Source organism: Pristiophorus japonicus, chromosome 3 (genome assembly GCF_044704955.1).
Source record: "Pristiophorus japonicus isolate sPriJap1 chromosome 3, sPriJap1.hap1, whole genome shotgun sequence".
Classification (NCBI taxonomy): domain Eukaryota; kingdom Metazoa; phylum Chordata; class Chondrichthyes; family Pristiophoridae; genus Pristiophorus; species Pristiophorus japonicus.
The window spans coordinates 55023912-55051193 of NC_091979.1; the positions used below are offsets into that span (position 1 = coordinate 55023912).

At 43.7% G+C, this 27282-nt stretch overlaps 1 protein-coding gene across 1 annotated transcript in view; it reads right to left on the minus strand.

Moving 5' to 3' along the window:
* The window catches only part of arhgap15 (Rho GTPase activating protein 15), an 833101-nt gene that overhangs the window by 42923 nt on the left and 762896 nt on the right, over positions 1 to 27282 (minus strand). Inside the window, exon 14 of the mRNA XM_070873559.1 lies at positions 26357 to 26462. Coding sequence (XP_070729660.1) covers positions 26357 to 26462 — 106 coding nt within the window. The remainder of the gene's footprint in view (positions 1 to 26356; positions 26463 to 27282) is intronic.

A 27282-nucleotide genomic window follows, 5' to 3' on the forward strand; every position in this document is an offset into this window, starting at 1 on the left:
GAAAGATCAGGTTGTTCAATATGATTCTTACAAAATTATGATATCAGTTTTTTGTTGAAGTAAAACAAAATAAACTATCATCTTAGATGGTAATTCTTTTCAACCTCATGTTTAAGCTTATAATTATTATTTTGCAATATAAATAAACAAAACATACTAGTTAACTAAAACAAGTTAAGGAATACTCAGTTTTGGTTCCAGTTTATAAAGTTATAATTTAAAGTACTATGGAACTACGATACAATATTAATTCAGATAGAATGGCCTGGAATTTGCTGTGGGTAATAACAGCAAATGAACAGCAGAAATCCTGAAGTTGTGACCAGTCGTTCACTGCTCCGACACTGGCTGCGCTGTGCACACCCCCTCCCACCCCATGGTAATCAGAGTAATCAGTGAAACTGATGAAAACTTTGGCTTTTCCGCAGTAATATCAGAAAACTTCCTTTTCTGGCTCCCATGTTAACTGATATTGCTAACGTTTCGCTCTCCTCAGGTACTGACCCCCTCTCCCTCAAATCTGCTGTCATCACTCCTCTCCTCAATAAACCAACCCTCAATCCTTCCGTCCTTGCGAACTACCGCCCCATCTCCAACCTTCCTTTCCTCTCAAGTCCTTAAACGTGTTGCTGCCTCCCAAATCCGTGCCCATCTTCCCCGCAATTCCATGATTGAATCCCTCCAATCTGATTTCAGTGTCGAAACAGCTCTCGTCAAAGTCACAAATGACATTCTTTGTGCCTGTGACAAAAGCAAACTATCCCTCCTCATCCTTCTTGACTTCTCTGCAGCCTTTGATACGGTTGACCACTCTATCCTTTTCCACCATCGTCCAGCGGGATGGCACTGCACTTGCCTGGTTCCATTCTTATCTATCTAATTGTAGCCAGAGAATCTCCAGCAACGGTTTCTCTTCCTGCCCCGCGACGTTACCTCTGATGTCCTCAAGGATCTATCCTTGGCCCCTTCTTATTTCTCATCTATATGCTGCCCCTTGGCGACATCATCCAGAAACACAGCATCTGTTTCCACATGTACACTGATGACACCCAGCTCTACCTCACTACCATTTCGCTCGACCCCTCCACTGTCTCTAAATTGTCAGACTGCTTGTCTGACATCCAGTTCTGGATGAGCGGAAATCTTCTCCAATTGAATAATGGGAAGACCAAAGCTATTGTTTTTGGTCCCCGCTACAAACTCTGTTCCCTAGACACTGATTCCATCCCTCTCCCCAACTCCTGTCTGAGGCCAAACCAGACTGTTCTCAACCTTGGTATCATATTTGACCCTGAAATGAGCTTTTGACCACATATCCGCAGCATAACTAAGACCGCTTATTTCCACCTACGTAACATCGCCCGTCTCCGCTCTTGCCTCAGCTCAACCACTGCTGAAGCCCTCATCCATGCCTTTGTTACCTCTAGACTTGACCATTCCAACACACTCCTGGCTGGCTGCCCACATTCTACCCTACGTACACTAAAGGTGACCCAAACCTCGGTTGCCCATGTCCTAACTCGCACCAAGTCCCACTCACCCATCAATCATCAATCATAGGCAGTTCCTCGGAATCGAGGAAGACTTGCTTCCACTCTAAAAATGAGTCCTTAGGTGGCTGAACAGTCCCTGTCACAGGTGTGACAAATAGTCGTTGAGGGAAAGTGGGGGGGGGTGAGACCGGTTTGCCGCACGCTCTTTCCGCTGCCTGCGCTTGATTTCTGCATGCTCTCGGCGCTGAGACTCGAGGTGCTCAGCGCCCTCCCGGATGCATTTCCTCCACTTAGGGCGGTCTATGGCCAGGGACTCCCAGGTGTCAGTGGGGATGTTGCACTTTATCAGGGAGGCTTTGAGTGTGTCCTTGTAACGTTTCCTCTACTACCTTTGGCTCATTTGCTGTGAAGGAGTTCTGAGTAGAGCGCTTGCTTTGGGAGTCTCGTGTCTGGCATGCGAACAGTGTGGCCTGCCCAGCGGAGCTGATCAAGTGTGGTCAGTGCTTCAATACTGGGGATGTTGGCCTGGTCGAGGACACTAACGTTGGTGCGTCTGTTCTCCCAGGGGATTTGCAGGATCTTGCAAAGACATCATTGATGGTATTTCTCCAGTGACTTGAGGTGTCTACTGTACATGGTCCATGTCTCTGAGCCATACAGGAGGGTGGGTATTACTACAGCCCTGTAGACCATGAGCTTGGTGGCAGATTGGAGGGCCTGGTCTTCGAACACTCTTTTCCTCAGGTGGCCGAAGGCTGCAGTGGTGCACTAGAGGCAGTGTTGAATCTTGTCATCGATGTCTGCTCTGGTTGATAAGAGGCTCCCGAGGTATGGGAAATGGTGCACGTTGTCCAGGGCTGCGCCGTGGATCTTGATGACTGGGGGGCAGTGCTGTGCTTGATGACCTACTTTGGCTTCTGGTTAAGCAACTCCTCAATTTCAAAATTCTCATCAATATTTTCAAATCCCTCCATGGCCTCACCCCTCCCTATCTCTGTAATCTCCTCCAGCCCCACAACCCCCCGAGATGTCTGCGCTCTTCTAATTCTGCCCTCCTGAGCATTCCTGATTGTAATCGCTCAACCATTGGTGGCCATGCCTTCTGATGCCTAGGCCCCAAGCTCTGGAACTCCCTGCCTAAACCTCTCCGTCTCTCTATCTCTCTTTCCTCCTTCAAGGTGCTCCTTAAAACATATCTCTTTGATCTGTGCTAATTTCTACTTATGCGGCTCAGTTTAAAATTTTTATCGCATAATACTCCTGTGAAGTGCCTTGAGACATTTCACTATGTTAAAGGCACTAAAGTTGTTGTTGTTGTTAAATACTGTTGTTAAATTATATTTTTAAAATTTGTTCATGTTTATTTCAGATTTATCTTTTTCCCATTTGTGAGATCCCCAATCTTTGTTTTACTCTCTCTACAATTTTAAAAAGATAGAATAAAAGGAGCTTATTCACTTCCCGGTTCCCTGTCTGTGAGAATTCTACATTGTGATTGGCTGCTTAGGCGGCTTGTTGACATCACGGCAGCAATGTGATTCCCACTACGTTACACTGATCTCAATTGAAATTTGGAAAAGCTGAACTTCTCGCCACAGAAAATGCAAGATCCTTGTGGGAAGCTTTCTTCGGAGTCAGTGACGAACACCTTTGCTTTGCCGCACATCGCAAATTGCAGGAAATTGGGCAAGACCCAGAAATGCCAAGTCTCTGTTCCAGTGATCGCAGGCTGGCTATTCTTGCTAGGGGTGGAAACATGCAGAAATTCTATCCAAGTTTCTGCTCAAACTCATTTACATATCGCCAATCATAAAACCAGCCATGAATGAGTGCAATTGGGTAGCGTTTTAGAGTTTTTTTTGCATTAAAAAATATTCCTTGATATGTTTAAGAGTGGTAACTTGGTGCAATTTGTTTAATACAGCTGAAAATGGATTTATCACAAAAAATAAGCATTTTTAAACAGTGTCTAGTCCACCACCTGTGAGTAACCCGATTTTAACTAACTGAAAATGAATTTAAACACTATAGAGAACCATTTGCTATATTGGTGTACAGTCGTCTGTTTCTTGGTAAATTAAAAAAAAATGTATTCAAAAGCTTTTAAAACATGCCGATTAGTGTCTGTATGCCCAAAAAAGGCTTAATTTTTAGAGGGGGCGAAAATCGGAGTGTCCCGTTTGGGGTGCGAACTTTTAAAAGTTGAAAAAATTAGCAGCAAGCGAGCACAGGGGTGATTGGTGCGAGTTAGGACACAGAGTTTTGGATGACCTCAAGTTTAAAGAAGGTAGACCGTGGGAGTCTGGCCAGGAGTGCGTTGGACACACCAACTTGGGCCAACATCCCCAGCATTGAAGCACTGACCACACTTGATCACCTCCGCTGGGCAGGCCACATTGTTCGCATGCCAGACATGAGACTCTCAAAGCAAGTGCTCTACTCGGAACTCCTTCACGGCAAACGAGCCAAAGGTGTGCAGAGGATACGTTACAAGGACACCCTCAAAGCCTCCCTGATAAAGTGCAACATCCCCACTGACACCTGGGAGTCCCTGGCCAAAGACCGCCCTAAGTGGAGGAAGTACATCCGAGAGGGCGCTGAGCATCTCGAGTCTCATCGTCGAGAGCATGCAGAAATCAAGCGCAGGCAGCGGAAAGAGCATGCGGCAAACCTGTCCCACCCACCCCTTCCCTCAACGACTGTCTGTCCCGCCTGTGACAGGGACTGTGGTTCTCGTATTGGACTGTTCAGCCACCTAAGGACTCATTTTTAGAGTGCAAGCAAGTCTTCCTTGATTCTGAGGGACTGCCTACGATGACTGAGAATAGTCAAGTCTAGACGTAAAAAAGCACTGGATGAGGATTTCAACAGCAGATGAACTGAGGCAGGATGGAGCCGAGCAATGTAGCAAAGGTGGAAATAGGTGGTCTTAGTGATGCCATGGATATGTGGTCGGAAGCTCATTTTGGGGTCAAGTATGACACCAATTTTGCGAACAGTCTGGTTCAGCCTCAAACAAGTTGCCAGGGAGATGGATGGAGTCAGTGGTTAGGGAACGGAGTTTGTGACGGGGACCAAAGACAGTGTCTTCGGTCTTCCCAATATTTAGTTGGAGGAAATTTCTGCTCATCCAGTACTCGATGTCAGATAAACAGTCTGACAATTTAGAGTCAGTGGAGGGGCCGAGAGAGGTAGTGGTGAGGTAGGGTGCTGTCAGCCATTAGTGGAGTGGTTGGAATTGGAAATGAATGGCTCCAAATTTCCTGGCAGGTGAAGTACAGATGACAGAAGCAATCTGTCAACGGTGGGAGACATAATGAGGTGAGACTGGATGGAAACTTGTGGAAAGACATGCTGAATCTGTTGTGGAAATGTAGTGAGGAACAGCTTGTGGCTGAGGAAAGTAATCTCTTGTCAGGTGGAAGTTTTTGCTGTACAATTGAAGCTGTCAAGTAATCAGCTGGAGCAATGGCCACTGAATTCCCGCTTCAGATTGACAGATATGGTCAACAAAAAGCATGGTTCACATGGCCATGAAGTTAAAGTTAAAAGGTAAGGTAAAAAAGCCCACTAAGTACTTTACAATGAGTTTAATTGGGTCGCCCATCGCTGCCTGTTGGGCCTGCTCAACACTGACAGACCCGACATTGAGAAAGGTGTGCTGTGACGGGTTCCTGACGCACTGTCAAGGCAAAACACTTTCCCACCCAATCCACCACCGATCGATCCCACTGACACCCCTGAAAACTCCAGCCCATATCTCTGGATCGTTAGTCCAGGCCTCTGATTACTCATCCCGTAACATAACGACTATGCTATAGTACCCCATTTTCATTGCACAATGATTAAGCAACTTGATTAATGGATGACTACTCAACAATTGTAATACTGAACAGTTATAAACCTTAAACAAGATTCTATTTGGGTGCATTAACACCACTACAGTAGTGTTGATGTGAAACACTTTTGCTGAGCACTAATGCTACCATTACCATGCAGCCTACATTTGAACTAAGGAACTGAGGATGGAGTCTTACTCCACTTCACTCCCGAGACAGGACGGGCCGTAACTCCAAACTAACCTCTTCACACTGATGCGCAACCTGTGAGCAATCACATCCTTAGAGAGGATTTTGACTCCCTCCACCTGGCAGAAACCAAGTTGAATGGGAGTTGCAACCTTGCAGTACATCGTGCCGCTTTGATACCACCCTGAAGTTGTTGAGGCGTCCACCTGACTTAGAGGGGCAGCTCATAAATACGTACAAATCAGGACCTCATCGCTCAGAGAGGAGCTTGAGTCCATTCTAAAGGCCTATTGGTCAGAGTGTCCGCTGTGGATGCTCTGTCAAGCAAAACCTGCCAGAGTAGAAGCGGAGGACCCATTATGTAAGTAAAAACCTTATCATTGTGGGGCTTCCCTAGGACTCACAAGGTTTGGGATCTCTGCCTCCCCGGGATCTCCCCTTTCCCACCCGCAAAACCGTCCCGAATCCCGCCCCTCCCCAAACCCAATGGGTGGCCTTAGAGTTGCCTGATCTTTGTGAGGCAGCAAGCTAGCCGATGTTTCTTTATGCCCAGTCCAGGCAGGCAGCTGGCCAGCGACGTGTTAACTCCAAGGCTTGAAGCCTGGCACCTCCTCCCTGCTTTCTGCCTGGGAGTTACGAGCTCCTCTTTCGTTCAGTGGAACCCACCAAAATGTTCTTGTGCATTCCTCCTGTACACAATAAATGGTGTAGTGCTGTAATAGCTGTGGCACTTTATGCAATCATAGATCTTGACCTCGACAAACCTTTGTTGCCAGGTGATGCCACAAAAAGCAAGTGTTTATATGCAGTCATTTTTTTTTATTGGAACCACATGGAACAAATTAGTAATTTCAAAACACGTGTATTGACTGAATGATCAATTTGAGTCACGTGGATCAATAAGCCTGTAATTTCAGGTGGCGTTACAAAGTGGAAGCAGCAATGAATGTGATCCTTTGTGTAAAGTTCTTTTAATCTAGGAAAGTAGTTCTCCTAACATCCTAACATTTGGATTACAGACCTGATTCTGGTGGAGTTTTAAAAAGTGCACAAGCGCCAAACCTAACCCCAGTCATTACTGAAATAGTACTTATGACATCACTTCCAGTGGACTAAATTCAAACACAAAGCCTTTGATGTTCTTCTATGCTACATCTGTGCACATTTGGTCTTCATGTTTAGTCAGCATCGGTTCAGCTACCTCAGCCAAAATTGATCAGATTTACAGTCCAACCCAGTTATTTTCATCTACCTCATTCTAACCTCACAGTCAAGAAGTGAACGAGTATCAGCACGAAATGTAATTACAGTCCCACATAGTACCCACTTAAAGCCACACACGAGCTTATATGTAGGCAGGTTAAAAGGTCAGGGTGAAGTTCAATTTGAATCAATATAGATAGGTCCTAATTATTTTTGTAATTAAAAATACACATATATTTAAACCTGATTTGGATTTTAACAGCTCCATTTGTTCAGATAAACATACCGCCATATTGAATATGAACCACCACATTGTCCCATTCTGCCCACACATTCTATTGCATTTCTGCAGACTGTGGCAAAGCTGATACACTCTCATGGGTCTCTGTGGGCTTTTCTGTTACAGAAGCTGGAAGAAAGTCCCACGCGCACAGAAAATAAGGCTTTTCTCCAGACATTGTGGGTGATTTTCAAGTTTTGCAGAGGGAATTCAGGCAGGCCGTATAACGGCGACCCGACCTGGATGGGAACAGTTGCAATGCCGGGGACATAAGAGGAGCCAGCCCGAGGACACAGCGCAGCGCCGACCCGAGTTGGGTGGGAACCAGCGAGAGCTGCCCTGATGAGAGCGACAAAATCGACATCACCGGAATACAAGTAGCTGATTGGAGTGAGGATGAGCCCAGTGGTGGGGTCGGGACCCAGGAGCAGGAGGAGTGGCTGGAGCGGTGGTTAGGATCCAAGAGTGGCCAGGACCAGCGTGCAGTGGAGGTCGTGGCCCAGGACCGGCGAGGAGCAGAGGTCGGGGACCAGGAGGAGCGGAGTGAGGTCGGGGCCCAGGGAAGGAGCAGATCGGGCCAACAGCGAGACAGTTAATCCCAGGGAAAGAGGACCTGTGGGAAGGAGGACAGTAGGAGTATGAGTGTATGTATGTACTGGGCCCATGCATCGGAGCCTTGACTCTAGTTGTCTGGGATCCACTTGCCACTGGACCAAGACCTTGCTCTGTCAAGTTCGTGTGGTAGCTGGTGTGCAATGGCCACCCCACATTAAAAGAATTCACGCACAGGCATCTTCCACCCTTTAAAATGAAGTTCTGGACCTAGAGTGTCAGGATCCTCATGGACAACCCCAACAGCAACAGACCGGAACGTCACACTGCTATCATTGCCCGGGAAGTCAGACGTTTCGACGTAGACATCGCCGCACTAAGTGAGACCCGGCGGGCAGAGAAAGGCCAACTCAAGGAACAAGGTGGTGGTTACACCTTCATCTGGAAAGGTAAGCCAGAAAAAGATCGCCGCCTCCATGGGGTAGGCTTTGCCATAAAAAATGAACTGGTTGGCTGTCTCAGAGACTCCCCTTGCAGGATAAACGAACGCCCGGAACCAATGCGCTACGGTCATCAGCACGTACGTTCCAACACTGGAAGCTACAGACGAGACCAAAAAGGAATTCTACTCCGGCCTTGAACAATCCCTGTCCCGAGTCCCAACGGCAGACAAGCTGATCCTCCTTGGCGACTTTAACGCCAGAGTTGGAAGGGACACAGACCTCTGACGAGGTGTGATCGGCAGTGAGGGTGTAGGGAAAACCAACTCCAACGGTACCCTCCTCCTGATGAAATGTTTAGAACATGGCCTTGTCATTACCAACACCTTGTTCCATCAGAAAGACAAGACCAAGGCCTCATGGCAACACCCTCACTCCAAGCACTGGCATCTGCTGGACTAGGTCATCATCTGAACGAGGAACCGCAAGGACATGCGCATTACCCATGCCATGACAGGAGCACCGCCTAATCCGCTCTGTTATCTCCATCAATGTAGCCCCAAAACAGCGACGGCAACAGAAACAATGCCACAGTGGAATCAATGCTGGAGCACTCAAAGACCCTGCTCAGAAAGCCCTATTCAACCAACGCCTCGCTACTAACCTGACGACTCCCAGTTACCCAGAGACGCAGAATGTCCACAGCGCCTGGTCTGCCCTCAAGGCCTCCATAATTAGCACCTGTGAAGAGATATTCGGTCACTCGACCGGGAAATACCAAGATTGGTTTGACGAGAACGACCAGGAGATCCAGGAGCTAAGTGGAAGACATTCTTGAACTGGAAGCAGCAAGAAAGCATCTCTACAGACATCTGAAGGCCGAAGTTCAACAAAAAACTCACGACCTAAAGAACAGATGGTGGGTGGAGAAAACGTAGGAGATCCAGCTACTAGCCGACACCCCTGAGATGGGTGGATTCTTTAGTGCAGTCAAGACCACCTACGGCCCAAGTACCCAAGGTCCTATCCCACTGCTGGCCAAGAACGGAAAGATACTCATCAAGGACTGAGAGGCAGTCAGTGCCCGCTGAAAGGAGCACTTCAAAGATCTCCTCGACCGAGACTCTGTCTTCGACATGAGTGTCTTTGACTCCATCCCGCAGCATGCTACCCGCCACTATCTCAGCACAATCCCAGCCCGGCATGCGGTAGAAAAGGCCATCCGACAACTGAAGAACAACAAGCCCTCAGGAGCAGATGGAATTCCCGAGCTAATCTACAGAACAAACGGGAAACTGTTCAACCTCTGTTGCCTCCAGTCCAGATCCAAGGACGTCCTCTCCTCTGTCATTGAATTATAGTATGCAGACGACGCTTGCTTCTGCACACACTCGGAGGCTGAACTCTAAGCCATTGTTAGCACCTTCACCAAAGCATACGAGAGCATGGGCCTTACACTAAACATCCATAAGACAAAGGTCGTCTACCAACCTGCCCCCGCCACACAGTACTGCCCCCCGATCATCAATGTTCATGACGAGACCTTGGACCATTTTCCATACCTTGGGAGTCCCAGGGCAGATGTCGATGATGAAGTCCAACACCGTCTTCATACACCAGTGCAGCCTTTGGTCGCCTGAGGAAGAGAGTGTTTGACGACCAGGACCTCAAACCTGGCACCAAGCTCATGGTCTACAGAGAAGTAGTGATACCCACCCTCCTCTAGGCTGCAGAGACGTGGACAGCACGAACCTCAAAGCACTGGAGAAATACCACTAATGCTGCCTCCACAAGATCCTGCAAATCCATTGGCAGGCTAGACACACCAACATCAGTGCTCTCGCTCAGGCAAACATCCCCAGCATCGAAGCATTGACCACGCTCAGTCAGCTCCATTGGACGGGCCACATCATCCACATGCCCGATACGAGACTCCCAAAACAACGCTGTACTCGGCGCTCTGACATGGCAAGCGTGCCCCAGGTGTGTAGAGGAAACCCTTCAAGGACACCCTCAAAGCCTTGAAAAAGTGCAGCATCCCCACCAACACCTGGGAATCCCTGGCCCAAGACCGCTGAAAGTGGAGGAGAAGCATCCAGTAAGGCATCAAACACCTCGAGCCTCATCGCACATAGCAAGCTGAAGCTAAGGGGTGCAGGGCATCCCAAGCACCCCACCTACCCGATATTTCAACCAACGTCTGCCCCACCTGTGACAGAGACTGTAGGTCCCGCATTGGACTCATCAGTCACCTCAGAACTCATTTTTGGGGAAAATGTTGAAATCAATTATTAAAGATGTAATAGCAGCGCATTTGGAAAGCAGTGACAAGATCAGTCAAAGTCAGCATGGATTTATGAAAGGGAAATCATGCTTGACAAATCTTCTAGAATTTCTTGAGGATGTAACTAGTAGAGTGGACAAGGGGGAGCCAGTGGATGTGGTGTATTTAGACTTTCAAAAGGCTTTTGACAAGGTTTCACAAAAGAGATTAGTGTGCAAAATTAAAGCACATGGTATTGGGGATAATGTACTGACATGGATAGAAAACTGGTTGGCAGACAGGAAGCAAAGAGTAGCAATAAACGGGTCCTTTTCAGAATGGCAGGCAGTGACTAATGGGGTACCGCAAGGTTCAGTGCTGGGACCCCAGTTCTTTACAATATATATTAATGATTTAGACGAAGGAACTTAATGTAATATCTCCAAGTTTGCAGATGACACTAAGCTGGGTGGCAGTGTGAGCTGTGAGGAGGATGCTAAGAGGCTGCAGGGTGAATTGGACAGGTTAGGTGAATGGGCAAATACATGGCAGATGCGGTATAATGTAGATAAATGTGACATTATCCACTTTGGTGCTAAAAACAGGAAGATAAATTATTATCTGAATGGTGACAGATTAGGAAAAGGGGAGGTGCAACGCGACCTGGGAGTCATGGTACATCAGTCATTGAAAGTTAGCATACAGGTACAGCAGGCGGTGAAGAAGGCAAATGGCATGTTGGCCTTCATAATGAGAGGATTTGAGTATAGGAGCAGGGAGGTCTTACTACAGTTGTATAGGGCCTTGGTGAGGCCACACCTTGAATATTGTGTACAGTTTTGGTCTCCTAATCTGAGGAAGGACGTTCTTGCTATTGAGAGAGTGCAGCGAAGGTTCACCAGACTTATTCCCGGGATGACAGGACTGACATATGAAGAAAGACTGGATGGACTAGGCTTACATTCAATGGAGTTTAGAAGAATAAGAGGGGATCTCATAGAAACGTCTAAAATTTTGATGGGATTGGACAGGTTAGATGCAGGTAGAATGTACTCGATGTTGGGGAAGTCCAGAACCAAGGGGCACAGTCTAAGGATAAGGGGTAAGCCATTTATGAGCGAGATGAGGAGAAACTTCTTCACTCAGAATTGTGAGCATGTGGAATTCTCTGCCACAGAAAGTTGTTGAGGCCAGTTCATTAGATATATTCAAAAGGGAGTTAGATGTGGCCCTTACGGCTAAAGGAATCAAGGGGTATGGAGAGAAAGCAGGAATGGGATACTGAAGCGCATGATCAGCCATGATTATATTGAATGATGGTGCAGGCTCGAAGGGCCGAATGGCCTACTCCCGCACCTATTTTCTGTATTTCTATATTTTTAGTGTGGAAGCAAGTCACCCTTGACTCCGAGGGACTGCCTAAGAAGAAGACTATCAGATTTTTGACCACGCCGAAGTTGAAAATGACCTCCATTGTTTTCTAAGCTTTCCCAAGCATGCTAATCCCTGTGTCATTCTACTGAGATGTTAAATATCTAATCTCAGTGATGATCTATAGCATATACGGCAAAGCATGAGAGCTCTATAATGGTCTATGGGGTTTATGTGCCCAATATATCCAAATATCATGGTGGTTTAACCATCCGATCTCCATAGTGATTTGGGATAAAGCACCCAATTTGTTCCATCTCTGCAATCCTTAAGAATTACATTTATAATCACAGCAGCGTAGAGAGAAATTCTATGTTTGATCTATCCAGCTCCGAGATCAGCTGAGAGACAATCTGTATATCATCATCGTCATCATAGGCAGTCCCTCAAAATTGAGGAAGACTTGCTTCCACTCTAAAAGTGAATTCATATAACCTCGATAGTGGCCTGCCTGTCTGATATATCTGTTCCTTCTGGTGGTCAAGACTGGTTTAATGATCTGAATGGTTTAGTTTGAGCTGTATGGTTCTCTGGTGAATCGGGGATTTGTTTTCTTCCCCGCTTTGATATTCCAAGGACTGAACAGTCTCACCTTAGTGGTAAAAATGAAGCTCACTACTACTCTCTAATGGCATCTTTCTCTCACTGCACTTTCTCATCGATTTACAGAGCATTGTGCCATCGAAAGTGGAACATGTGTCACAGGCTATTACATTACAGTTTGCTGCATGTGCTATATTGAACATGGGGGTGGAAGTCCAGTGGTTAGTTGAATCAGGCTGTTTTGATGAGTCTGATTTGAATCATTCTGATTCTCAGATAGATTAAGACCAGCAGTGCAACATTTTTACTTTGCAGGAAAAGCAGCGTAATCATATTTGCACCATCCACACGATGCCTTTTGATATGGCCCAGCTGTAAGTCCTGTGCAAGACTGAATTAGCAGCTGCAATGTAGACAGAATCACCATTATCAGCTATGAGAGGAGGCGGGCATCTTACTGGCCAAATTGCAAAGCAGTGGTATCTAAATTGGTGCCCTTCACCTTTAGTATCATTGACCAACTCACCTGGCTGTTATACAACATAGCAAAGGAATTGAAAGGACGGAAGATGGAGAATAAAATACAAATGAAAAAGTATTTTAATTTAATACTTCAGATTAGTGATTACTCCAGAAATGATTAGAATTCATTACTTTTATTAAATGCCTAGAAGTTGCTACCATAAAATCTAATGCATGGGTTGCATAAAAGAGGTGTGACTTATTAACGGGTAGAGATCTTTTACTGTTGCTTGTCCAGCATTAAAAGGTACCAATGCAACTTTTACATGGGGTATTGCTTTGTTGCAATTTTTGGGTCTGCCTTAAATATTCTTTTGTGTTCAGCGGGACTGGACCACTCTCATAAGTGATCCCTACATCTTACATTAAGGAGTGTTCCCGCACTGCCCAATATCTAATCATACAATAGCATAACCCGAGGGCACAACAATAGTACCCCCTTGTGGTCTGAATTGGATACCGTGGTTTTCACATGTGCCGTTATGTGCGCCTCACTATCTGTTCAGTAGCCGGACTTGAAACATTTGAGTGAGAAAAGGCCAGAGACAAATCTTTATTTTGCAGACCGCAAGCGAATGTACAGAGGAACAGTTATAATCAAGAGTCGCTGCACTCAATTTCAAATCCATGCTTGTGAATAAGAAAGATAAGAAACCATGCCACATTAACACATTAGTGGACAAACCTAACTTTTCCTGGTTAGCCTACTGGTTCTGACCTGCTTTGTGACTAAGATGAGTGAGTTCTCCCCTCACTAGGCTGGGCTCCTTTCCTAGACATAACCAGATAGACTGACCTTGAGAATGAGTGTTTCTCTTCTTTTATTACTTCTGACCATGATAATGTAGGTGGTCTGTCTCTCTGACTTCTTTGCTTATCACTCCCATTCAGAGAGATCTGGGGTGCAAATATGCAGATCTTTAAAAGCATACTTATAAGTGGGAAAAGTCGTATAAAGGCAAGTGGGATTTGGGATTTTACACGTAGGGCATTGAATACAAAAGGAACGAGATGATGATGAATCTGTACAGCATGGTAGTTGGCTTTAGTTGGAGTATCTTGTGTGGTCCAGGGAACTGCCAATGTCATTCTTCATTAGGTGCCAAGAAGGGAGGCATTAATGGGCTGTATTGCAGCTTCATTTATTTTCAGTAGTTCTTAATTATACATTGGGGGTAGATTTACAAGTACATGCTGCTGACACACACCCTCACCTGCTGGCAGCAGAAATCAGAAACTCAGGAATTCACAGACCATGATTTTCCAACCAATGGTCAGAAAGTCGTTCGGATTTGTAATTTGCACTGATGGTGGGCCAGGATCCCCACTGGTGACCTGGAGTCGTAAAATGACACCCGTTACTGGCACATAATTTTGCAGGTCATGTAGCTGAGTGGAACAGATAAAACTGCCAAAAGTTAAGGTTTTGAAAATACCTATGTTTCTGATCGGAAAAGCATTGTGTAATCTTTGTTTGGCCTTCCGTTAGAGAATGCAATTAAATCTAACTAGAAATAACCTAACAAGGTGTCAGCGTTGGCTCAATTGTAGCACTCTTGCCTCTGAGTCAGAAGGTTGTGTTTTGAAGCCCTACTCCAGAGATTTGAGCACATAATTTAGCCTGACACTTCAGTGCAGTTAATGAGGGAGTACCGCACTGTCTTTCTGATTAGATTTTAAATCGAGACGCTGCCTATCTACCCTCTCTCAGGTGGATGTAAAAGATCCCATGCCACTAGCCAAAGCAGAGAAGGAAAGTTGTCCAGGCCAATATTTATCCCTCAAACAACAGGATCAAAAAAACACATTGTTATTTGTGGGACCTTGCTGTGTACAATTTTAGCTGGCATGTTTTCTCTGTGTTGCAACAGTGACTACACTTCAAAAATTGGCTGTGAAGTGCTTTGGGACATCCTGAGGTTGTGAAAGGTGTTAATAAATTATTTATTTTTCTTTCATATTTAATTACACTCACAAAGAGTTTAGGTTTAGTTCCCTCTCGAAAATTAGTCATTTTTTCCTGCTGAGGAAGAATTATGACTGATTTTACAAAGACGAAAGTAGTTTAAAAATCACATGACTCATGGTTTCAGTTCATTTAATAAGATGTTAGTTTTTAGAATATTCAAAAATCCACCAATCTAAACTTAAAAGAGAAGCCACCCTTCCTCGTATGAAACCACAACTGCTACAATTAGCGTCAATGAACTCTGACCTGCTCCCAAGATCTTAGCAGAATAAATCACATTGTACAGACTAATTGATTCCATGCATCACCAGCAATTGTAGGTGGAAACCAAAAAGCAGGATGTTTATTAATGAAGGTTCATTAATCAAGATTGACAATAGTTAAAAAAGACAAACATGGAAGCCATAATGTGAAACAAAATAGATATTAAGAATTAGGGAGCCTGGTGCAGAGGAGCAAGTAAAAGCCCAATAAAGGGCACTGAGGTGATATGGACAATGGGCAATAATCCAATATATGTTAACAGGCATCACTGAAGATTCTGTGAGTAATTAATTACTATCTAATTTGAACCATAGTACAACAGGATATAGCAGTTGGTTACTGATGCTTTTTCTCCCTTAGGCACATCTCATTAGGGTCAGAAGTACAGCATCTATGTTGAAGGTCAGTAGATAAATTTGAGTTCACTTTGACACAGGATTTTTTTTTCCACAGAAGATCTTGCTCACCCTTTTCACAGCCTCTGGCAACTCCTGATGATCAGGATATTGTGGCCACTGCACAATGGACAATGTAGATTTGCTGTACACATACGGTAGTGTCCAACCAGCATTTGTTTAAACTAGTCACATTTACAAAGTGCAAACAGTCCTCAGTGTAGAAAGCCTTGTAGACGTTACCTTCTGCCCAAACCAATTAAGCATCAGGGTTGTTCAAGGACTATTCAACTACATGTTACCATTTCCCACATCACATAAAATAAGCTGGCAGTGTTATATATTTATGTTAAAGAGGAATTACATCAGTTTTAATTGCACAATCTTTCAAATGGCTTTGATTATACTATAGTATAGAGATTCTTCATTAATAATGTTAATATTGTTTCTTGAGCGTATGATACGCTGAGATTTGAAACAAGTTCTACATGAAGAACAATAAAATAATTAAATGATGCTCATAAATGTAGGATAAGACTTTCCTCCATGTACATGGAATGTCCCTAGAGATCTATATAAATGTGGTCTTTCTCATCACATGAACATGTGCCTGTCAGAGTTGGTCCTATTTCTACCAGACATAGGAAACAAACATTTCACATTTATACAGATGCTTTTAATTTGGAGTGGTTTTCAATGCAATTTAGATCAAACGTATCCATGTAAACGATTCAGAGTTGCTTAATTTCATGCCTCTCCAGGGTAAAGTTGAACCACATCAGTAGGTGTGGGTGTGACGCCCACAATATTGGAGGCACTCCCAAAAAAGTATCCCAGAGTCATTTGGGGCAGACATACATCTGTCCTTCTAACGTCAAAGAGTGGTTATAAAGAATGTGTTGTCTTAGATGCTATATTTTTGTGTTAAAGGTACATGATATAATGCGAAAGCATTGAGTTGAAAGCAAATAAAACTCAGTGTTTCCAGTGTAGCTCACTTTTCTGTGTCTGGTGCAGCTCTGCAGATAATGGTGGCGGATAAGATTTAAAAAACTGCAGTACTTATCAACTGTCCTGCTGCTTATGAGGTATTTTCTGGTAAGTGCAGGCTTTCAATGTCTAGGCCATTTTCACTGATCTCAGCGCAATTCGTGTTCAGTTATTCCTAGCCACTTTCGGGTTCATACAGATATTCTTCCCTTTTCTGATCAGTCTCTCTTACCAAATTGAGATTTGTTGACTAAATCTGGAAACGTTCCGTGATTTATCCGTGAAGTAATCAAATTATTAATCATAAGAAAGTCTGATATTACATTGCAAATTGAAAAAGTTGCACTACCTCCCAATTATCAACTAATTTTCTATTATATCCACAAATCTATCCACCACAATCATAATGCAATCTTCATTTTACCTTAGCATAGTAATGTATAACACCCTGGCCGTGAAAATCCACAGGGCGGCACATCTTGGTCTAAGTGCTGAGATCGGTTGCCCGTGACCTCCACTGCTGATCCTTCCAAAATTCACGTGGTTGGGGAGGGCACCCAAAATTTCAATGGTTTTGGCAGGATGAAAATGCTGGAAAGTTCAGCATGGGAACCGTCATGAATGCTCCCACTACTGCAATGGAGACTCTGGGGCCCAAAGTTCAAGGTTCAGTCATGGCCAGCTTCAACTCACTTGACAGTGGGTTACAGTATGAGGGAGGGATTCTGAAGTCTCATAAGTCCCCACTGTTCCATGATCACACAGATCAGTTGGCATCATGAGATCATGTCCTCAAACGGTGGCCGAGAGCAAAACAGGAACAGCTGATTGGCATTCATACCAATAGCAAATCTGTGCCAGCACATAACCCTACGTAAGTGATAGTCGGTGCCACTTCCAAAAGAATTGATGCCACAATGACTACAATTGTAAAAACCCCAGCACTGATGCAGGTCCATGATTTTAAGTCATCAATACAGATAGTGAGTGGCCTTCCATATGCCCTGCAGCTGACTAGTTTGCTGTGCAATTATCTTTCAGCATTTCTCCCTCAACTTGGAAGTATAGTGACCAGAGAAGAGGAGAGTGATAGACTTCAGGAAGACATAGACAGGCTGGAAGAATGGGCGAACACGTGGCAGATGAAGTTTAACGCAGAAAAGTGTGAAGTGATGCATTTTGGTAGAAAGAATGAGGAGAGGACATATAAACTAAATGGTACAATCCTAAAGGGGGTGCACAAACAGAGAGAGCTAGGGGAGTATATGTACATAAATCATTGAATGTGGCAGGGCAGGTTGAGAAAGCAGTTAAAGAGGCTTCCAGGAGGTATAGAGTACAAAAGTGTGGAAATTATGATGAACCTTTATAAAATACTAGTTCGGCCCCAACTGTAGTATTGTGTCCAATTCGGGTCACCACGCTTCAGTAAGGATGTGAAGGCTTTTGAGAAGGTGCAGAAAAGATTTACGAGAATGATCACAGGAATGAAAGACTTCAGTTACATTGATTGACTGGAGAAGCTGGGGTTGTTCTCCTCAGAGTAGAGACGGTTGATCTGTTTCCCACGTCAGCTGGTAATCATTCTGCCATTCACACCCCTATCTAGACTCACCTTTTAGAAACATAGAAAATAGGTGCAACAATAGGCCATTCAGCCCTTCGAGCCTGCACCACCATTCAATATGATCATGGCTGATCATGCACTTCAGTACCCCATTCCTGCTTTCTCTCCATACCCCTTGATCCCTTTAGCCGTAAGAGCCACATCTAACTCCCTTTTGAAGATATCTAACGAACTGGCAGCAAAAACTTTCTGTGGTAGAGAATTCCACAGGTTCACAATTCTCTGAGTGAAGAAGTTTCTCCTCATCTCAGTCGTAAATGGCTTACCCCTTATCCTTAGACTGTGACCCCTGGTTCTGGACTTCCCCAACGTCGGGAACATTCTTCCTGCATCTAACCTGTCCAATCTTGTCAGAATTTTATATGTTTCTATGAGATCCCCTCTCATTCTTCTAAATTTCATTGAATATAAGCCTAGTTGATCCAGTCTTTCTTCATATGTCAGTCCTGTCATCCCGGGCATCGTCTGGTGAACCTTCGCTGCACTCCCTCAATAGCAAAAATGTCCTTCCTCAGATTAGGAGACCAAAACTGTACACAATATTCAAGGTGTGGCCTCACCAAGGCCCTATACAACTGTAGTAAGGCCTCCCTGCTCCTATACTCAAATCCTCTCGCTATGAAGGCCAACATGCCATTTGCCTTCTTCACCACCTGCTGTACCTGTATGCCAACTTTCAATGACTGATGTACCATGACTCCCAGGTCTCATTGCACCTCCCCTTTTACTAATCTGTCACCGTTCAGAAAATAATCTGCCTTACTGTTTTTATCACCAAAGTGGATAACATCACATTTATCTACATTATACTGCATCTGCCATGTATTTGCCCATGCACCTAACCTGCCCAAGTCACCCTGCAGCCTCTTAGCATCCTCCTCACAGCTCACACGGCCACCCAGCTTAGTGTCATCTGCAAACTTGGAGATATTACATTCAATTCCTTCATCTAAATCATTCATGTATATTGTAAAAAGCTGGGGCCCCAGCACAGAACCTTGCGGTACTCCACTAGTCACTGCCTGCCATTCAGAAAAGGACCAGTTTATTCCTACTTTTTGTTTCCTAACTTGTGCTATTACCCATGTCAATTCGGCCCATTATCCCCTTTGTCTCTCAAATCTCTTCTGCCTTCCACCATATCACAGACCTTCCCTTTTGTTCTTCCCCCCCGCCCCTCCCCCTTTCAGGGTCCCAGTACTTCCTTAAGAATCTGTGACATTTCGAACTATTGTCAGTTCTGAAGAAGGGTCATCGATCTGAAACGTTAACTCTGTTCCTCTCTCCACAAATGCTGCCTGACCTGCTGAGATTTCCAGCATTTTCATTTTCTATTTACAGTTGAGAGGAGATTTGATAGAGGTGTTCAAAATCATGAGGGGTCTAGACAGGATAGATAGAGAGAAACTGTTCCCATTGGCAGAAGAGTCAGGAACCAGAGGTCACAGATTTAAGGTGATTGGCAAAAGAAAAAACTTTTTTACGCAGCGAGTGGTTTAGATCTGGAATGCACTGCCTGTAAGGGTGGTGGAGGCAGACTCAATTTTATCTTTCAAAAGGGAATTGGATAAGTATCTGAATGGAAAAAAATTGCTGGGCTACAAGGAGTGGGACTAGCTGAGAGTTGGCAACGGGCTCGACGGGTTGAATGGCCTTCTTCCATTCCATGTAACCATTATATGATTCATTCTATGAACTAGGTGATGGACTTAGTAATAGGGTAAGTACCCAACCAACATGAAGAGTTTCATGACACAAAAGGGGCAAGAAGGCCAGCAAAACACACAAACCACGAGTTTGTTCTTGAACCAAAAGCCAAATAAATAAAGCATGTGGCTGCTCAGCAAGAACAAACAGAGGTGGGAACTAGTGGGGTCGGAATGAATCAGAGCATGCCCAAACCAGGACTCCCGAGAGGCGATGGAAATTGGCCTCATCAACATGCTCTGGGCAAGCTGCTGGTGTGGGTCGTGCTTTCACAGGCAGCTTGCCGGATGGAAAATTCAATTATGGGCCGGCAGCGGGTTGGAGCGGGCTTTGGGGAGGGGGTTGGCGCAGATTGGTGGAGGGTGGGGGGAGAGGGTTACAATCGTGATGCCTGTAGAGTCAGGGGAGCACTCCTGCTCGTTTTGCTTTCACAGAAAGGGTTCTTTAAAAATATATATTTTAAAAGCTACCTTTTGTTGGCAGTCACAATCCTGAGCGGGGCAGATCCAGTGTCTGTCCCTCTCATCACTGACTAATGGGTCCTTCACCAAGGGGTTCTTTGATAGGTGTTTGGCCCCGAATGAACATTTTGGGGAGAAATTGGTATGTGTTGCGCCTGTTTTTCAGGTGCAAAACATATCAATTTAACAGCCTGCGCTCAATCTGCAAAGATGTTGATCCCGCTGCTAAATTCATGGAGCTGACTTTTTTTTTGATGTCCTGGACGTTAGGCTGCTTAAATATGCTAATTAAGGGCCTAACACCTGTTAAAGGAGTCCTTTAAAAAATTAGTTATCGATGAGTGGGACACTGGGCCCCAAAATCTACCAACTAATAAGTTTAAAAAAAAACCCTTTCCTGTTCCCCCGACTCTAAAGGTGTCATGATAGGGCTCACCTCCCGGAGCTCAATCCAAACCCCCCGCCCCCCCCCCCCCCCCCCGGATTTTATTGAGGAAATGAATTGATCCTCAGCTCCCGTGCTTCCTGCGCATAATGCTAATGCAGTTAATGCGTGACACATGAAAGAAAAACTGAGCAAGTCTACAAGAGACTGAGCAATTGTGCATTGGCTACACTATAAAATAATGAGTGGCAATTACGCTAATGTAAAAGAATGGTGGGAAAGGTAGAAGCTGAGTTGTCTGTTTTGCATAGTAGATAGATGAATTGATTTGAATCATCACCTAGCTGACTTCTCAATAGCAATCTTGCATATTTTTGACAGACTTTTTTCTCACTCTAAAGGATTATTAAAAGAAACGGATGTTGAAATGAGTATGATGTTGTCTGAATACTTTCGTCCTTCAAGACCATTTAACCTGTACTCTCCCCACCTACATTCTGGGTTGGACAATTCTGACAAACAGCCTTATCTGAGAAGAAAATTAAATGAAGTCCAGATATTGCTAGGTGTAATGCTTGATAACATCAGTTTGATGACTTTCCAAGATTATCAGGAAATACTATTAAATGCATCAGCAATGTATCTGTGCCTATGCATCTCTAGCACGCTAGGTCAGGCAATGACCTTCAATTTTACATGCAGTTGTTTGTATTGTATCTTTAGGATCAGTTTCATAAAATTCCAAATTATGTAATGTTCTATATATTTCTCCTTTTGTCAGGTGCATAGCTTGATTTGCTTTAATTTGTTACGTGCATCCTTATGCAAAGTTGCTAATCAACTGCTAACTAAAATAGCATGGTACAATTTCTGTTAATCCAATTAAATTTACTCTGCATTTACGTCCATATTTTATATATGACTATCCATAATATATTTTTAAAATTCACATCAGGACAAGCTTCCTGTCAACTTTTTCTATTTTAAAATGCTTACATTTAGAATGGAAATTGCCGTTATGAAATTGTCATGCATTAAGGACACTCTCGCTCCTGTGGAGATGCTATAGCACCACCACTGGTGGGAGAGTGCAATTACAGTGTGAATATTTACATAGGAAGTTTCCAATATAAATATGGGCATATGAATTTATAATAGTAATATTAAAATAGGGACAGAGTGCATCACTCTAAAATGGCAACTGAATTATGTCTGCATACCCTTGTCAAAAATATTCCTATCCTCTAACCCTGCTTCACCTGGAGGCTATACTATCCGTCAACATCACGGGAGATTGATTAATAATATATTAAGAATCTTGCATATGCACACTTCCCTTCAACTTTTCCATTATAAATTCCTATATTCAGATTTATAATGGAAACTGCCTTTGTAAGCTTATCGTGCAGCGTCATCACCGGCAGGAGGGTGTAATTACAGTGTGACAAGTTTATACAAGCAATTTTCATCATTAATATGGAGATAGGAATTTGTAATTGAACGATTAAAATAAGGATAGAGTATATGACTTTGAAATAGGAACTGAATTATATCTGCACACACTGGTAAATTATCCCTAACCTCTGGTCCTGCTTCACCTGACAACTACAGTTGGTCTCGACTCCTCAGGGGTAATTGTGACTTTGTGCGATAGTGTAAAATATGTTATAGCGAATTGGCAGGATAGATTATCCCCCTCATGTGCAATGACACAGACAATCCACTCGTCCATAACGGCCCGTATTTTCTGGGGTCTATGACTGCGTATGCTGTGCATACGTGGTCGTTAGTGCCCCGCAAGTTCTGGGATCCCATGTGCATGCACGAAAACCAGAAACTTGCGATCTGTCAAGTATCAGCTTGACAGATCGTACCCATCCACAGGAAATGGACACTCGCTGGTGCAGATTTGGGCTATTTGCCCAACTTCTGCCCAGCAAATGCCCACAAAGCTCTTACGCCTGGTAAAAGCAGGCATAAAGCCTCCTTTTACCAGTGGAAGGGTTTAAATAAATATTAAAATACAAATGTTTAAATGATTTAAGCATTCAAAAACCTTTAAAATTAGTTTAGGTTATTTTTGGCCCTTTAAAAATGTTTAAATTTATTTTTCAAAAAACTACATTTTTGTTTTAAATGTTTAATTGAATTGCATTTTAATTAATTTTGAACATGTGATTATTTTTATTTAATTGCTGTGAAAATGTATTTTTTTAGGAGATTCCTATTATCGATAACCCTCCCCGCCCTCTGATTGGTTGGCCTGGCCCACGTGATCCCAGGGACGCTTGCAAACTGCATGCGTCCCTGAGATCACGTGGGCCAGGCCAACCAATCTATATGCAGGTGTACGCCTGTAGGCCCAGTAGTGCAAGAGTCCGAAGAAAAGGAGGCACCAGGTAAGTGAGCATGTTTTTGCGGTTCGGAGGCTTTCGCCCACGGGAAAACTCCGACCGCAATTTTCAGCCCCGCATTTCTGTTTTCTCATCTATATATGTTTTTCTCTATGTATCATTCCATTATTTAGAGAGAAAAAAAAAGTTATGTTAATTTGTGACTATGCTTATACATATTACCATTTGATATTAAACCTTAAATATACATAATTCCACTTGCTGTCATCTTTCCCCACCCCACATCCCCATCCAATTTTTCTCTGCTCTTCATCTCAAGGCACGGACTGACGTTGGGGTTTGGTTACATGAGTGCCAGATTGGATTTCACCCAAGTGAATATTCTGCATGTGTGAGTCGAGACATCAGGTTACTTGACTAAAAGGGGCATCACCACAGCCCTCACTTCATATCCATGAATATTTCTCACTGGCTGCTGGTTCTCCTTCTCAGCCCAGGAACACCTATTGTAGCAACCCTTCTGCCTCCCCAGTAGTGATCAGTGAACTCAGCACAGACCAATGGTCTAACGTGGGATTTTTCTGGCCTGTGTGTCTCAGCACCACATTTATCCACAATGTCATCACATATGCTGCCATCTCTATAAAGCCCCGGTATTTTTCTGCACGTTCACGTTCATTTCAGCAGGTTACCATTCATTTTTAAACTAGATTTTGTTCATTTTTGTCATCTGTTGTTTCTGTTTTGCTCCATGCATTTGTTTTCTTCTCATTTTCTTGCCACTCCAGTCAGATGCGGGAGTTCACAGTTTCCCCTAAATGGCCAATTAAGTCACAACTCTCCACAAAAACCCAGCCATATACAAAATATGAAAATTCAGCAACCATCAATTTAGAGGATTCATTGAAGGAGTAGACTCAAGCCTACAGAACCAAACTGACCCCTTACTGCTGCCTAGATAATATAGCAGACAACCAATACAGCAACAACAACAAAAAAATCATACCTCATGACTGGTCTACAAAACTACTGTTAGTGGTTTTATTGCAAAGTGGTTGATCTTGAATGTTTCTCTGAGGAAGACTACATTATGAAACATAGCTATTGTCACTTCCTGCCTATTGCTAGTTCTTTGGTTACTAAATGCATTATAATATTTCTTATCAGTCTTATGGTAATAGCTGCCAGTGGAGTGAAATCCTGAGAAAGGAAGAAAAAGAGATCTGAAACTAAATGCCTATCCTGAGAAAATACTTGATAACCGCTGAAGTTAATGGGATCCTTATTAGTGTCAGCATTTGGAATTTATGCATTGAATGTTATTGTCTCAGTAATGATGCATTCCTCTTTCTGTATGAACTGTTCCACTGGACGATGCCATATGTTGAACAGATAATGCTAACAGCACAGCTGAATCCAGATCTTGTCAGTGAAGCAATCCACTGAGAGTGGGAGGAGCAACATACATTTGCCAATTTGAAAATACCGGCCTGTATGCCAGACTTACAATTGCTGTAAATTATTGTTTTAATAAGGAATCAGAATTGAAAAGATTAATATTTTCTTACAGACGCCTACAAGGTTTAATAGTCTTATTATGCTTTTTAGCAGAGGATTGAGTGTGTTTCATCATTTAACACAAATAATTGTATATTTTTGGCTGGATAAGATATTAGACTAAGGTCTCCTCTGTCTTATTCAATTCTGAGGCATTATTTGAATAAGAGCAGGGGGAATTCTCCAAATGTCCTGGCCAACATTTATCCTTCAATCAACACCACCAAAACAAACAATCTGGTCATTTATCTCATTGCTATTTGTGGGACCTTTGGCACAATTTGGCTGCTACATTTACACCTTCATTACAGTATTGGCTACATTTCAAAAGTTCTGCATTGGTTATGAAGTACTTTGGGAAGTCCCGAGGATGTGAAAGGTGCCATATAAATGCAAGTTCTTTCTTTCTTGAAAGTAACCATAGAATATTTGCTTTCTGATTTTAATTTTAACTGGTAGCTTGCAGTAACTACTGCAGTCCATTGGTTCCAGGCATTGTAGCACAGAATCCCTCACCCACCTGAATCCCTACCTTACCCTATTTTCCACTGAAACTCTCATTCATGTCTTGGTCTCCTTTAGACTCGATCACTCCAATTCTCTCCAGACTGGACTCCAGTTCGCCATAAACTTCAGTTCAGCATAAACTGTTCTCTCTGCATCCTATCCCACACCTGCTCACTCATCAACCCCATTTTCACTGAGTTACATTATTTCATGATTCTCCAATGCCTCAAATTTACAATTCTCATCCTTGTGTTTAAATCCCTCCATCACCTCACCCCTCCCTATCTCTGTAACCCCCTCTCACCCTACAACACCCAACCCAAACTCTCTGTTACTTTAACTCCAGCCCTTTCCGCATCTCCTCCTCCTTTTGCTTCATTGTTTGTGGTCATTCATTCAGCCCCCTAGGCTCCATACTACAGAATTTCCCTTTATATTCATCTCCCTTTCCAGCTCCCTCTCCTTCTTTAAGACCTTCCTTAAAATGCACCTTTTCGACCACCCCACCTAATATCTCTGTCTTTGTCTTGGTATCCACTTTTACTCATACTTCTCTGAAGCAGCTTGGAACACGTTTTTTGTATTGAAGACACTATATAAATGCAAGTTGTTGATGTTTGTTGTTATTACTGTAGTCTTGAGAATACAACATAAGGGTCTTTCTGTTTTGTAATATTGTTCACATGCCCGACACAAGACTCCCAAAGCAAGTGCTCTACTCAGAACTCCTACATGGCAAGCGAACCCCAGGTGGGCAGAGGAAACATTTCAAGGACACCCTTAAAGCCTCCTTGATAAAGTACAACATCCCCACCAACACCTGGGAGTCCCTGGCAAAAGACCGCCCTAAGTGGAGGAAGAGCATCTGGGAGGGCACTGAGCACCTCTAGTCTTGTTGCTGAGAGCATGCGGAAAGCAAGCGCAGGCAGCGGAAGGAGCATGTGGCAAACCAGATTCTCCACCCACCCTTTCCTCCAACGACTGTCTGTCCCACCTGTGACAGAGACTGTAATTCCCGTATTGGGCTGTTCAGTCACCTAACAACTCACTTTTGGAGTGGAAGCAAGTCTTCCTCGATTTCGAGGGACTGCCTATGATGATGATGACTATGATGTTTTGTAGGAGGATTTCCTCTGGTTACTCTGTATTAGCAACATCATAACCATCGCAGAAACATTTCCTAATGTTCATTATTTCTAATAATGCGTTCTAAAAGAGTGCATTGAGGATCTTGTTGATGCATAATGGCCAGATGAAATTTTGCCCTGTGGTTATAAACGGCTCAAAATACCTGAATTTTACAATTTTCTGTAAGGCAAATTAAATGTGTTGAATGAATCCTGCTTTTTAAGATAAATAAGAAAAAATAAGTTTTCACTGCTTACTTTTGTAAATGTTTGATGAGAACGCTCAAGGTATCATGGTTAGGTTTAGGAAGCTTCTTCACCAGTCTCTTCACACACTGAACACGTTGACTGTAATTCTGATTTTCTGTGGGAAAAAAATGACCACAGTTAGGATACTGGTTGAATACTGTTATCTTTTCTCAGCTGGTCCCCTGTGACACATTTATTGCATTCTGATACATATGCGGCAGTGACAGCTGAGTAAAGATACTACAATAAGAGGGAAACGGAATGCACTTCTAGTTCTTTTAACTAAACAATTGTTCACTTAATACCAGACATTCGTGACAGTGATGGAAAGCATGCATGACCCAGATTGCCATCTGAGTTTTCCACAGTTATGTTTCTGAACCTTTAAAATCAAAACAGTAAGTCTATTGTAACACATCGGCATAAAAGAAAAGTCTAAAACACAGGGGTTTTGAGATCATGGTCAACAGGGATAATTCATTTTAATTGGTTTATTAGATGCACAAATTCATGGGCTCAATTTTCCCCAGTGATTTGCGCCGTTTTTTTTGGTCTAAGTTTAAAAAAAAAACACAGTTTCCCCGATCAATTCGCATCAGTTAATTACGATTTTTTAGGAGTTTTATTTTCAGCCAAAGGGGGCGTAACCTGCCACCGCGCCAATTCTGGCCATTTAGGCACGTTTGGCCAGCTGAGAGTTACTCCAGTTCTTCTTAGGCCAGCGTATGTGGCCTCTGTAAAAAAACCTTCTGGAGAGTTAAGGAAATCGTGCAGGTAAGGAAATTGGCGCAGGTAAGTGCAGCAGATGCCCGGACAGCAGGAGAGGTAAGAAAGAGGGGGGGGAAGCCTTAGTTAGGTGCGGGGACTGGGAGGGAGGAGGCCATTAGGCCTGGGATAGGTGCGGGGGAGCGGACCGGGAGGCCGTTTGGCCTGGG